Here is a 15,023-nt window from a genome sequence, read left to right as displayed (position 1 = left end):
GTCACAGGTAAAGAAAATTGAAGTAACGATTTTACATTGGATCAATACAGACGCCCAGTGTTGAGATCAAAAGACAGTTTCTTTTTCAGTTAATTTTATCAAATCTCCTCGCACAGACATGTCTACTACAGAAGACAGGACCAGCACCAAGAGACCGGCAGGATTAACTTCAGTCCTGGGGTGCAAGTCTGCAAACTGAGATCAGAGGTTACTAATACCTGCCCGAAGGGAATTCACCGCACAGTCAGGCCTGTGGGTCAACCCAGCTGCATTTCAGAACCTCCTGCTGACAAACACCCCAACGGGCACCAACAACAGCAACTGGAACTTAGTTCACCTGAGGTGAGCCCGTCAATAACTGTTAACTGATCCCTAAGAGGTCGTGAAACACAGTGAGACTTGAGAACCAGTGTGTTAAGAAATATGAAATAAAACAGCAAACAAGCAGACACCGGGATAACTACATGCACCTCACTCAATACACAGTTTTGGCAGACTTTAACGGTTATAAATATAGTAGTAGTATATTTTACGTGATATGTTTAACTCTTGTCTCCCATGTCATCTTCTTCCACGCTGGATCTAAACTTTCATACTCAAAAACTAACAAAATTATTGAAGCAAATACTCAGAAATGCACAAAACTGTTAGGCGTGTTTGATTATTCACCACTGAAGTAAAGAACAGGTGATACCAGGGAATTCCCTAGTAGTCCAGGGATTGGGACTCTGCACTTTCACTGCTGAGGGCCAGGGTTCAATCCCTGGTCGGGGAGCTAAGATCCCACAAGCCACGCAGACAAAAGAAAAACAACAAAAAACAGAACAGGTGACACCTACAAGCAGGTTTCCCTTAACCCCAATGTTAAAAGGACCAAGCAGATGACTGATTAGAAACACACAGATGACTCATAAAAATCACACCTGACAATGGTCCAAGTTAAAGATTTTAAATTAACACGCACTATTTCACAAGATTACTGTATGTATGAAACTTCACTGGCTATGATGATCACAAGAAAATCCTGACTAATGAACTTAGGGAAATAATCTTAAGCATTACATATATTACATCTTAGAATAAATTTATATATATAAATAATAATATATCTGATGATGACTTAAAGCAACGGATGTTCAACTATGATATTTCTGAATGGAGATCACTGATATGTGCTTTATTATTGCAACAACAAAAATACATATAGTCCAAATTTTGAAAGGCAACTGTAATAATCTCTTTTTATCTTAAATCTGGTTATGTAAATTCAAACATCTTAGGTAATTATTTTAAAACTTCAAAACAAAGCATAGGACACAGCACATAATTTATGGGTACCTAAGTGTGGTAAATGTGTGATGTGATAAATATAAAATAAAGAATTTTTTAGATTTTGATTTCATAATGAAGAATATGTAAAAATGAAATACAGGGCTTCCCTGGTTAAGAATCCTCCTGCCAATGCAAAGGACACGAGTTCGAGCCCTGGTCCGGGAAGATCCCATATGCCACGGAGTGACTAAGCCCACACACCACAACTACTGAAGCCCGCAGGCCTAGAGCCCGCGCTCCGCAACAAGAGAAGCCACCGCAAATGAGAAGCCCGCGCACCGCAATGAAGAGTGGCCCCTGCTTGCCGCAACTAGAGAAAGCCCACGCGCAGCAACAAAGACCCAACGCAACCAAAAAATAAATAAATAAATAAATATTTTTAAAAAATGAAATACAAGAAAAACCAGTAAAGTACCAGCTCTTAAGATCATCACATAAAAGGCCAGAATGATGATTTTCCTAGTGTAATTCAAAGTTTAGAATGACTTTAGCAGTTCTTTTTTCCATCCTGCATACTCTTAGCTTTGTTCTAGCTCAACATCATCAGTTGAAAGTTTCTCTTTTTCATTATATAGTGATACTCAAAGAACAGGGACTCTGTCCGACCTCATTTATGATTCCCCAGCACAGGGTGGAGCCAGTGTTCTCGGATAAACACCGTGGGTGTCTAAATACCTGACAGGAATGACACGCTAGCCTATGAAAGTCAGTACGTGTAAGGACTCCTGCTGTCAACGTGACTATTTGTTACAGTTGGTCTATTTTAAAAGTCAGTCTTCTGCAGCATGTTTAGAACACTACAAACTTACTTCTTGACGTCAAACACAGAGAAGGACACGGGGCGGCTCTGCCACCTCAAAGGGAGCCGGGGTTCGCCTCCCTGGCCGACACGGACGGTTAACAGCAGCGCGTTTCCGTTACAACGAGGCATTGCTGTGGCTTTCATGGTTTACTTTTTTAGAGTCTTTTCAAAACTGAAAAATGCAAACCAACCACCAGGAAAGTGAAACTCCCTTGTACTGCAGCCCTGTCTGTCTGTCCAGTGCACGCACGTAAGGCAGGTGCCAGGCCTCCCTCCCGGTCCCTCCTTTCAGGCGGCTCCAGTTCAGTTTGGCAGCTGCACACAAAGGCAAATCAAACAGGAGCTCCCATCGCCTCACAGGGCTAAAGCGATTATAGCTGTAAATTACACTTCAAGAGGAGTTTATAAATTTGATAAATGCATCAACTGTTTTAGTAGTGTCAATGCAGGGCTCGGAAACTGACCTCAATTCTTACAGTGACAAAGAAAGATGACTCCATCCACTTAAAAGTCTATGTTCTGTGACCAGCCCCCAGGGCCTCTCTCAGAAATTAGTCTGAGCGGACCATCAGGAGGCTGAAAAATGAAAATGGTTGGTGGTTGAAGGAGTCGGCTCTCATCATGTGCAACTCTGTCAAAATCAACAGAAGGCAGGAAGTCATTGGCAAAATGCTCCTACTTTCTTTGGTTGATTCTACCTTGAATCCTTCAGCTAAAAGTTGACACTGAAATATATATAAAATGCTGAACGTTTACTTTCATACTTTTCAGGGGGACAATGGAGAGGAGCAGCTGAGTTCACATGCTGCCTCCATCATCTACTATAGCTATGTGACCGCATCTGTGAAATGGGGATGATTATAGTATCCTCCTCACAGAGCTACCGCTTTACATGAACTAATATATGTAAAGCCCTTAGAATATTGTCTGAAACACAGCAACCACTGAGGGTTAAATTCGTATTATTTCATATTAAGGATAATTTTTTCTTAAAAGAAAAACTAATAGCAGCCGAATCCTTTCAAAGACTTGCCTTGATTTTGTTTTGTTTTGTTTTGTGGGCTCAGCTCAGCAGCAGGCAGTACAAACAAAAAAATCTTTTTCAAAGAACAGGAATCTCATTCAGAAACTTGTCTTCAAACAAGTCTGTTCTAAACTCAGAAGATCTTTATAACAACTCAATTTCAAACCTAAAACAATCCTGCTCCAAAAAAGGTGAACTTTTACCCTAATTCTTTAAAAAAGCAACAACAAAAAATCCTCAATCCTTAATAAAGTAGTAATGAGTCATTTTGAGGCATAAGAAAAAATTCACTACAAAATTTTCATTTAATGGTTAAGCAAAATAAAATAGGACCAGGGGAAAAACACCTTATACAGCATTATTAAATTCAGACGTTTCTGGGTCCTAAAGATAAGCCTGTCCTATGAAAATTACGAAATTCTGTATAGGTGCTATAAAATGATGAAATTATCTGATACTGTACACAAAACCTGATAACATACGTAATGGAAAGTTTTACTAATAAAGATCCCAGAGTTTAATTAAATACTTAAAAGAAAAACATACATGCTACCATTAATACCCATATCCAGGAAAAGCTTACATAAGAATTACAAGTTTTAAATGGGCAATATAGCTTATTTTTAACTTAGAAAAGATGCAAAAGTGTCAGCCTTTAAGCAAGGATATATTAAAGGGCTCAACAAGTGACCCTAAAAGTTTACTTAGAAATATAGAGATAGGTAATTAAAATAAATTGTGCAAACATATATTACATCAATCTGCCCAAATTATAAATTCAGTGATGCATTAGCTCTGTATTCAGTGCAATCAAAACATTATCAGTTACTCTCACTGCTACTAATGCTCGTGCTCATAAGTGAAATGTGTTGTAAAATCGGGCAGAATGGGCTGGACAGAGCCTATGGTGTGCTCGTAGGATGAATAAGCAGTCCTTAATTAGCCCATCAGGTTAAGTGCAAGCATTAATGGGCCTTTCCTAAAGTCTAGCTTGACATCTTTCTCCAAACATGGCCAAGAAGAAAGTTCCATTAGCAATATTAATACAAGCTTAGTTGATCATTTTCATTCAATTAACTTCTTTCAATTAAATAGATAGCTTGACAAAAGCAGTGATAAAAGACCTAAAGGGACAGCTGATGACTCGAACTGAACATTAGCGTGCGAGAGGTCGCTAGTATTAAACGGACTGTAAATCTAGCATTCAATTTGGAAAATGCATTTCTTCTGCTCTCACTCCTTTAATGAGCGATTTTAGCTGACTAGATGTGTTTGCTGCAGAAATTTCATGGGAAGTCAAGCACCCTTTTTCTTTTCTGTTTTTCTGCCCCAGTAGTTCTATTCTCAGTCGTGGTGGTTTCCTGCCAACATTCCAGCCACGGTAACTTGTAACTTCTCTTTCTGCACGGTTAAAAATGAAGATATTTTAAAATAATTTATATTCAACTTGCATTAAGTTAATGATCTTATTCTACCTTTGTTACTCAATTTCTTAAAAGATTAACTACATAAAATCTGTAAGAGATTTTTTAGTGAAAAATAAAACTGAAAACATTAAAAAAACTTTTAACTATACATCACCTTGTCATTGGAAGTACTTGGGGCAATTTATAAAAGATACAAGTAACAATGTAAAAACAAGGCTTTAAAAGGAGGCAAATGTAAAATGAAAATGACTTTTCTTAAAAGTTTTTCAAACTAACAATTATGCTTGAAACAAACCTGTATTTCTATTCTTCTAAAATGAGTCAATTCAAAAAAAATCTGTACATTATTTAACCTCAGTAAACAAAAATATTCATACACTCATTACCTTAAATAACTGAATCCATCGTTTCTGTTCCATCTGTATACATTGCTGCATTTCAGAATTAGTAGTAACTCCAATACTTTGAAATGCTGTAATATATTCTTCTCGAACTTCTGGTTTTGTTTCTGGATAAGCCAACTTGATGATCCCTAAGCATGCATCTCGAAGGCATCGAGACAGCATTATCAGCTCTTCTAAAGTAAAAGGCATCATTGATGATTGTCTCTGGCCTACAACTGGAAAACATAATCCAAGTTTCTATCACATTTGGGGTTTTTTTCATTTCTTAACACACACTGAAAGACTTAAAAGGCTTAAAACTTTTCTACCACCTATGAAAATGGACAGGCCATGAGGCCAGCAACAAACCAATTCCTCAAAATTCTTACCTTCTATGGGATCACCGAAGAATTCATTATCATGTATGGAAATCAGTGAATGACTAAACAAGGAGCTGAAAAGGTAAAAGAGTGGGATGATTCTACTAGAATCTTCAAAAGACATAGGAGAACCCCTTGATATCACCTGAAGCAATGGTACCATAGACCTAGAATTGGGAAAAAGGAGAAAAAAACCCGCAATGATTTAGTTTGGGAACAAATTAAGACATGACATCAGACAAATATAATCAGGGAAAATAACGTTTACATTAGCAATTAAACTCCTTCCAGGGGAGGCAAAGTCATTCTAACAATATAGGTTAACAAATAACATAAATTAAAGAATAGGACAGCAAGCCACCACTCTTTATTAATGCTCCTGCTACTATCTTCAACTGGATAAACTTAGTAATGTGAGAGTGAACCAGTGGTCCCAAGGTTCACTGGAAGAACAGAGAGTATGTAACGCCACTCTTGAAGACACGCACTTCACTTTTATGCTGAAAACCACCTCTTTCCCCTCTACAAAGGGGCTGGTCTCATGAAAAATTTATCCAGCCACTTACATTCAGGAACGTTCAAAACAGTTAAATGTTGAGCCCAAATGAGAACCCTCAGGCTGTCTCCCCTTTAGACACTGGGCCTTGTTTCCACCTACCAGCCCCGTTACTGTTACTGTTACCGCTCCCACTTTTACGAGGAGTCCCGAGGCTGCCTGGGGCAGCTCTAAAGTGGGCGGGTCTCTCCCCTCCCAGGAGCTGCGAGCTCTCACGGTCACTTCTCCCTCCTGGTTAAATGCGGCTCCCTCTCTCGCTGAACACTCAGCTCCCAGAGGCTCCCGTGAGCTCCTCCCCAGGAATAAAGCCCCGCGGCCTCTCCAGTACGTCCGGGTGGTCCTGGATTCGCAGACCTTGTGGGCAAGATCGATCTCTCATCTCCCTCCACCCGCACCTGCACCTCGAACATCAATTTCCCCCAAACCACAGTTATCTAGGAGGCGACATGTGACGAGGAGTCAGGAACGCAATTCCCCAGGGGCCGGCCCACCGCTGCCCCAAGTCACATGGGCGAGCAGAGCAGGAGGTGAGGCCTGGCTGAGGCGCTGTCCTCGCTGGGGGCTTTGGTCAGCTCGGATGAGCCACCCGGAGCTCTAGGGTGTCCACGCGGCACAGTTCAGGGGACAGCACGCCACCACCGGGGCTGGAGCGCAGGGCCCAGCTGTGCAGCCTGGGCTTGGCTCCCCGCTGAGAAGCAGCACACCCGGGCCAGCGCCCCACGTGGCCCCCGTGCTCAGCACAGAGCACCACGCTGAGTGAAAGCCAGCCGTGCAAAACAGAAGTGCAGTGAGGGCAGACACAAAGGCACAAGCACGCTGTCTTCCCTCCTCGCCAACCTGGGGACGACAGGAAAAGGCTGTGTGCCTGGGGCACCGCACAGCAGTGGCCAAGTCCCAAGAGGACAGGAGCCCCCATCTTCCCCAGGTCGCCCCCACCAAGCCTAGCCCTGTGCCACCCACTCAGTAGAACAAAAGGGTAAGGTCATTTGTTTTGCTGATATTGGTAAAACTAATAGTTTGTATTTTTTAGTTCCCTTGTCACTAACTGCAGAAGTACAAAAACAATGAATATTGACAAACAAACACTATTTAGGGGGACATGGTACAGGTCGAGTTCAGCAGCTGCAATGTGGAGAAAGTATTTCCTGAACCTAAGAGGGCGATAAAGCCGCTTTCAGCTGTGACCCGTCAATAATCCTTGGGTCTAAATTCAGCAGCGGCATCAGTTATGCACATATATGTCAGGACGCATAAAACTCTTACACTGCTTCCCTAAAAGAAGATTAGGGCAATTATTCAACATTAGCTTATTTGTTCTCTTTAACCCCTGTGAGGCAAGCAAAAGGAATTAACCACGTTCACGTGAATGACAGGAAGCGTGACTGGCAGGAAGGCTCAGCCATGCGCCCGTGGTCTCGTCCAGCTGGGGCTGGAATGAAACACGTCTCCTGATTCTCTGCCGACTGCTCTTTCTGCCATCAACACTGACTCAGATACTCCTCTCAAAACAGGTCAAAGACTTATGTGCAAATAAAAAGTCCGTAATTTACTGTAATGAAAGGAAAGACACTGATTCGTGACTCGGAGAGTTGGCTGGCTAAGGAGCACCGACGAGGCCTCAGATAAACCCTCACCCCTGGACACACCCTCAGAACAGGGGTTTCCACAGGAGGCCGGGCGACTGTCCCCCTCCCCTTAAGTGAAAGAGCTTCTCGTCGCCTCTAGAAGCTTCTGGTGAATGCATTCTTGCCTTGAAAAGCTTTAAGAGGGCTATTGTAAGTACTACTAACCACTGGAGCCACTGTGAAAAGTAATGGGCAGGATATACTCAAAACAGGCCCTAGTGAGCTAAAGACAAAAACGAACCACACCAGCCTCACTACACAGGCCTGTCCGTGACAGGGCAAAACACCCTCAGGTTAGGTTTTGGTAAAGACAGGCCTATCAGAAAACAGAAACCAGCTGCCCATATGCCCCTTCAGCTTCACCTGCATCCCCATCACCGAGGAGCCCGTGAGGCCACAGATCCGGGCTTCTAACCCAGGCCCCGAACCCAAGCCTCAGGGCCGGGGCCAAGAAGTCTACACTTTGACACGCTCCTCTCATGAGCCTTATGCTCCCTGAAGCTCAGGAGTCCCAGCTGCGTAAGTCCCACTATGAAACCACTGATATTTTCAAGTTACACTTAATGCCATTTTCAGGAAAATCAGGCATTTCATCTTAATTTTATTCCAATAATAAATATGATGAGATACACATTAGGAATGTGTTAATACACTGTAAGTTTCTTGAGGGAGTTTATTTTAATAAATTAAATTACAAAGAAATTCATTCTCAAATGAGCTTTTAAGAAATAATGAGTTTTAAAAAATTTGTATAACTTTACTAACTTATAATATTAATAATTTAATATAATCAATACTATCTCATTTTTCTTTCATACACCATGACTCCATCTCCTCACCAGGAGACAAATGCCATAAACAAATAGGCAATCATCAGGCAGAGCCAGGACGGGACCTCTGTTGCTAAGCTGAGACACTTGGAGATCAATGATAATTTCCGGTTCCAATGATCCCCAATCTTCTTTTGCCCTAAACAAACCTGTCATTCATGAATGCCAAGGCAGGCATAATCATAAGTGTTTGAAATACACACACACACACACACCTAGAAACCTTACGTCTTAATTTGAAAATCACAGGATATAAAGATATTTTCTAGATCTTCAGTTATCTCTCTCTCATCTCTACTGCGGCTGCTCACTGTTGAGACGAGAGACATGGCTCCACCCTTCTGCGTTTCACCAGCTCCAGTGGTGTCATTCAAAACTCCCTTCAGTCATGTAAGATGCATTAAAATTACATGAAAAAAACATGAAAGTAACTCAAAGTTACGCTACAAGTACCCTGCCCTCCCTCTAGCAGTGGGAAGAGGACTGGACCTGGGCTCCTTTGGCACAGGGCTGGCTGGGACTCACCCGAAGGTGCTGAAAACGGGACCATCTCGTCCTCCACACACCACAATGACAAGCTTGAGACCCAAAGAGCGCTACACATGTACCGTGTCACAGACCAAGGGAGACTGCAGGTGGATGCACAGTGAAATGCTGGACACCCCAAACTCACCCACCAGTAAGGCTTTCTATTTCTTGTCTCAAAAGAATATAAAATTTGTTTGAAAAAGGAAAGGAGGACTTCCCTGGTGGCGCAGTGGTTAAGAATCTGCCTGCCGATGCAGGGGACACAGGCTCGAGCCCTGGTCTGGGAAGATCCCACATGCCGTGGAGCAACTAAGCCCGTGCGCCACAACTACTGAGCCTGCGTGCCTAGAGCCCGTGCTCTGCAACAAGAGAAGCCACCGCAATGAGAAGACCGCGCACTGCAACGAAGAGTAGCCCCCGCTCGCCACAACTAGAGAAAGCCCGCGCACAGCAACAAAGACCCAACGCAGCCAAAATTAAATAAATAAATAATATTATATATATATATATATATATATATATATATATATATATATATATATATATATATATATATATATATATATATAAACGGAAACCCTCTTCTTTCCGAAGGCTTGCCCTAAAACAAAGAAGTGCTTTCCTTCCCAGGACAGGCTGGCAATACATACAGTGCTGGCTGTGATCTCCACCGCGTGCAAGTGCACTTTAGAAGCTGAGTCTCCAGTGAACTGAGTTACACACTTCTTTTCACACTACAGTACAGAAGAATTGGCTCAGACCCCAGACAGAGGAGAAATTCATCATGGTAATGGCCTCCGTCCATTTACCGTGAAGGATTTTTGAATATTAAATTCTCTACATATTATGCATTCAATAAATATGTATATTAAAGATTCTAGCTTTCAAGTTACACGATTCACATAAAAAATCAAATTTCAACAAAAAGGTTTAGAAACCAATTTCTACAATACTTTATATGTTTTAATGTTTGTAATGGTGGTAAGTTTGCTTCAAATCTATATTTTCACTATCAAAAGCAGAGAAAAGACATATGAAGCAAAGAAATTTCAAGTTTCTGATTTTTAAAACATGACTAGTTTTGTTTTTGTTTTTTTGGCTGTGCCATGCAGCATGAGGGATCTTAGCTCCCAACCAGGGACTGAACCCATACCACCTGCAGAGGAGTCTTCACCACTGGGCCATCAGGGAAGTCCTGACTAGGGTTTTTAAAACAAATTTACCCTCAGATAAAGCCATACTCTTAATAATATACACAGATAAACAACTGTAAAGTTAGGCATTAATTTTTTCACTTTGTGAAACTGAGACCATCTAGAATTTTTCTTCTAATATGGAACAAGCTAAGTATAAGTAGTACTTAAAAATACCTTCTTACAGTGCTTTTTATTAGATCGCCACTTTCCATGTCCTTAAGTTCAATTTCTAAGTCTGTATAACACATACCCTGTGATCATCCGTGTTGTCATAGAAGATATGAGAAACCAAAGGTGTCTCAGAAACCTGGCATTGAAGGCTAAACTGTAGAGAAGCCTAAAAAGGAACAGGGGAAATAAGAAAGAGTTAGCAAATATTCATTCAATATACTTCTTCAAAAAGAAGAAAGCTATAAACTGAAGATAATGTACAATTTAGAAAACATCTGTAATAACACCACAAATCACTTCCTTCCTACAGCAGGCTGCTTAAGGAGTACAAATGAGAACTAGTCCGTGCACCCCAACTGTGAGAGCCACTGTCTACTATTACGGAGCTAAGCTGGCCCTGAGCTGTGCCTATGAGACCAACCCCAAAGAGAACCGGACGGGCCGTTTTAAAGCACAAGTTGAGTTTGCTGCCCCTCTGAGTACGTATCATAACATATTACTACATCACAATATTATGTATTATTAATATTACTACCAATACACATTAACATTTTAAAAATATTTTAATTATATTTAATAATTAAAAAAATATTTTAATATTTAACTGATTTTAACATCCCCCCTTTAAAACAAACACATAAAAATGTGTTAATGGGCTTCCCTGGTGGCGCAGTGGTTGAGAGTCCGCCTGCCGATGCAGGGGACGTGGCTTCGTGCCCCGGTCTGGGAGGATCCCACATGCCGTGGAGCGGCTGGGCCCGTGAGCCATGGCCGCTGAGCCTGCACGTCCGGAGCCTGTGCTCCGCAACGGGGGAGGCCACAACAGTGAGAGGCCCGCGTACCGCAAAAAAAAAAAAAAAAAAAAAAAAAAAGTGTTAATGGTAACATCTCAAAACTAATTTAAATCTAAAAATGTATTTTAAAGGCTTTAAAAACCCCTCCTGTATAATATCAATTTGATTAAAAAGGCTAAGGAACTTTGTGGGTAACCAGTTTAACTTTAAAGTATCTTTACTTAGTATACTGCATTTTTGTAATAGGATTTAATTTTCAGTCACAAAGTTATAATCAGGAGAAAAAACCTGCATAAAACATCTTACACTCTTTTTAAAAGAGGGTACTATCTAGTATAATTTTAGAAGGGCAGGAGTCAAAAATCAAATTTCAAACTTATGAGACTAAATCACAGTAAAAATGGTTTAGGATGGTAGGAAAATACGGTTTTAAGAAAGGGATGTGATCTTACTTTAGAACCATCTCAGAAGAACAAGAAGGTAGAAGAGCAAAGACAAAGCTGGTTAGCAAGCAGAACTAAAGAGCAAAAAGCTTTCACTGTGGTATTAGAGAATGCACAAGGCATGACCCTGGAAGGAAAACTTGACGATGGAAGTATTCTGAGGACAGAATTCCGTATTTTTAATACCCGTATATCATCCAGTCCTATCTACCTTTTATGGGATGCTGAAATTAACACTGGATCACTGGATTTTCAGGGGAAAGAACTTTGAGACGGTGTCTGACCCCCAAAGTTGTCAAGCCAGCTTATGACGGAGCAAGTAGCAGCCCCCAGGCTCCTGAGGAGCTAGAGGAGAGCTCCTCTACCTCCTCAACTGCGCGACCACCAGCCGTGGGGTCTCCTGAGACCACCCCCAGGTCCCTTCCTGAGAAATGGCCATTAACAGTAACTGGACGATCTGACTAAATAAAAGCACTATGCAGTGTGTATCCACAATTCTCTATGGAGTTAATTACCACAGTTACTGTTAACTGTACTGAGTATAATACAAAATATTTTAATAGACTAAATTTTGCAAAAAGTGTATTAATTTAAATGCCCATAGTGGAAGAGAAAGGAATAGGGTTTAGATAAATAAGTCACTCTTCAATATAAAAGTCTCAAATTTAATTGCTTATTTTCCTGCATTCAATCAAAAACACCAGATACATTCTTCAGCATTAGCAATTTCTGAGTCTACAACAGGGATTATGGAGTACTGGTTTTTAAAAATCCAATCCAATTTTAGTGTGGTGCATTTTGAGATGTTCAAATGGCATTAAAAGCATAATCATTTAAAAAATAGTGGAAGCATAAAAGAATATGTAAAATTTACCTAGAATCATGCATCTTAGGCTAGAAAGAATCTATTAGATCACCTAACCCAACCACTCTTCAAGTGTCATGTAGACCAAAAGCAACCTGTTTTTATGAGAAAACGAGGGGACTGTGCTACATCAAGTCTAAGGTCTTTTCCAGCTTAAAAATATGATGATTCTACAAAAGTGAGTTATGCTTGTCACAAGTACATACTTAATAAATGATAACAACACTATACTAATTCATTAGGTTGAGAAATTAAAACAAAAATTATTGGAGTAACAAAAAATGGTAAGAACACAATAAATCATAGGAGATCAATTAAATAAACCATGGAAAACAGAATAAAAACAAAGCTATAAAAAACAGGAACTGTCAACATGAAGGAATTCTAGAAGGTAATATCTGCTTGCCTTCTTTCCCTTTAATCAAGAAATTAAGGTCTTTTAAAAGAGTGTACTATCTAGTATAATTTTACTGACACGATTTCTTAAATGTGTGTTAAATATAAATACTAGGGCCTCCCTGGTGGCGCAAGTGGTTGAGAGTCCGCCTGCCGATGCAGGGGATACGGGTTCGTGCCCCGGTCTGGGAGGATCCCATATGCCGCGGAGCGGCTGGGCCCGTGAGCCATGGCCGCTGAGCCTGCGCGTCCGGAGCCTGCGCGTCCGGAGCCTGTGCTCCGCAACGGGGGAGGCCACAACAGTGAGAGGCCCGCATACCGCAAAAAAAAAAAAAAAAAAAAAAAAAAAAAATATATATAAATACTAACACTTGGCACCTCAGAGGTCTGAGGAACAATGTGCTGTAAGTAGGTGCTTCCTTTGCTCTTTTTTCTAAACAACAGCAACACAAGGGAAAAGATCTTTAGCAACATTTCATCCCATCTTCCCCAAAATAATCAGTTAATACCCTGGAATAAATCATCCAGACACGGTGGACAGACGTAAACAAAAATGGGTTCTCCCAATACATTCTCTTACAACACAGTTTTTCACCTACAGTTGTAACTAACATCTTTCCACATGAATATGTATACATATTTGTGAAACATAATTTTAATGGCTACACATTTCAAAAGTTATATTTCAAGTTAATTTTTTTCAAGTTAATTTTGAAACAACTACAGTTCCTAAATTAATCACTCAATAGGCAATAATAAAACAAATTATTAAACCTTTTTTATAAATTAATAAAGGTTGTTCGGGACTTTACTGCTAAAAGGTAAGGAAGTGAAGTATTCTTTACATATATTGGGATATATTAAAAATTACCCATTAAGCTTTATTTAGCTGAGACAACCCTATGAGTTAATTGGTAAAGGACTATTCAAGTGATTAAAGAGAACACAGTGGAAGACTCCCGCTCACACACAGGCAGTGAAGGTCATGACAGCAAGGCATTCTCAGAGACTTCCTCTGGATGTAAAGGTGTCACAGGTAAGAGAAATATGACAAGTCACCCACCCAAAGACCATTCTGCTCTTGCCACACACAAGTGCAAATGTGATACTTTGTGTTTTCCTGCTGAAAGTATCACTTTTTTGGCAAAAGCAATATTAAAATACACATATAAATTTCACCTGTGAATAATGCAAGACTAGAAATAAGCTCCAAATTACCTTACTGATAATAAAAATTTTAAGATGTATTTCAGCTTGAAGCAACCTAAAACATATTTTCTTCACAAACTAGGAACTAAGAGCGGAAGATAAGCTTCAGACATACAGCTGTGTTAAACTAACATCCCAGTGCTGAAACCATGACCAGGGTAAACAGACAGTTCCCTTTCCCCTGATAATTAATTTTCTTTAATTTTAAGATGAACCGATTCAAAAAATGTACCTTCCCTCATATTAGTTTAAATTAAAATGGAAGAAAGCAGCATTCATTACCTTAGATGCCTTCCTTGATATTCCCTTCCCTTTTATTTCTTTCAAGAAAACTTTAAAAAAATTTTAAATGCCTTTGTGTATGCTTTTTCCAAGTTCACTCGTATTTCCTGTGAATTGTCATCCTCAAATGTTTAGAAAATTCTTAGAAGTTTCAAAACTCACTACAAATTATATTCCTAAATTTGACTAAAGCAGGCCTACTTTATTAATTTGATGCCTCTAACAATAACTATTGCCAATTCATTTATAATCTATATATGATTTCAAGATAGGCAATAATAAAATCATTGTGTTGAAATGTCAAATAGCTCACAAATTTTATCTGACCTTCGTAAGAATGCAAATTATAACAATAATCAATAGCTGCTTCAATCTATTGTTTATACCAAAAATATCATTGATAATAAAAGCAAGCACGAAACCATAGGCAAAAATAATAATAATTGTTTCTCTGTAGGTACGTTCTCAGTATTTTTTCTAAAATACTATAAAAATTTGTTCACAAAAACATGAACAGTATATAGTACTCCTGCACAATCATTCTATCTCAAATTATTAAAGATATGAACTTACAAATCAAGAGGTAAGGGGGTACCCATTATCACATTTACTTAATAGTGCTTAGAAAACAGATGAGGAAACAGCTATACGCTCCCAGGGCACACAATTGTTCCAATCACAATGATTAATAACACAAGACACAATTAAGCTGGCTCATTCTATTAATTTTTGGTAGAAAAAGCAAGCACCTGATACAATAAAACTGATTCTGATGGCTTA

At 39.9% G+C, this 15,023-nt stretch overlaps 1 protein-coding gene across 2 annotated transcripts in view; it reads right to left on the bottom strand.

Moving 5' to 3' along the window:
- UBE3C (ubiquitin protein ligase E3C) overlaps positions 1-15,023 on the bottom strand; it is a 114,795-nt gene that overhangs the window by 50,502 nt on the left and 49,270 nt on the right. For both annotated transcript variants that reach the window (XM_060107472.1, XM_060107471.1), the window contains exons 11-13: positions 10,334-10,420; positions 5,358-5,515; positions 4,972-5,204 (exon numbers count right to left, since the gene is read on the bottom strand). In XM_060107472.1, coding sequence (XP_059963455.1) covers positions 4,972-5,204; positions 5,358-5,515; positions 10,334-10,420 — 478 coding nt within the window. The remainder of the gene's footprint in view (positions 1-4,971; positions 5,205-5,357; positions 5,516-10,333; positions 10,421-15,023) is intronic.

The sequence above is a fragment of the Mesoplodon densirostris genome, chromosome 9 (genome assembly GCF_025265405.1).
Source record: "Mesoplodon densirostris isolate mMesDen1 chromosome 9, mMesDen1 primary haplotype, whole genome shotgun sequence".
NCBI classification, from domain to species: Eukaryota; Metazoa; Chordata; class Mammalia; order Artiodactyla; family Ziphiidae; genus Mesoplodon; species Mesoplodon densirostris.
Note: the sequence above shows the minus strand (reverse complement) of the source record. Positions and strands in the feature narration are given on the sequence as shown.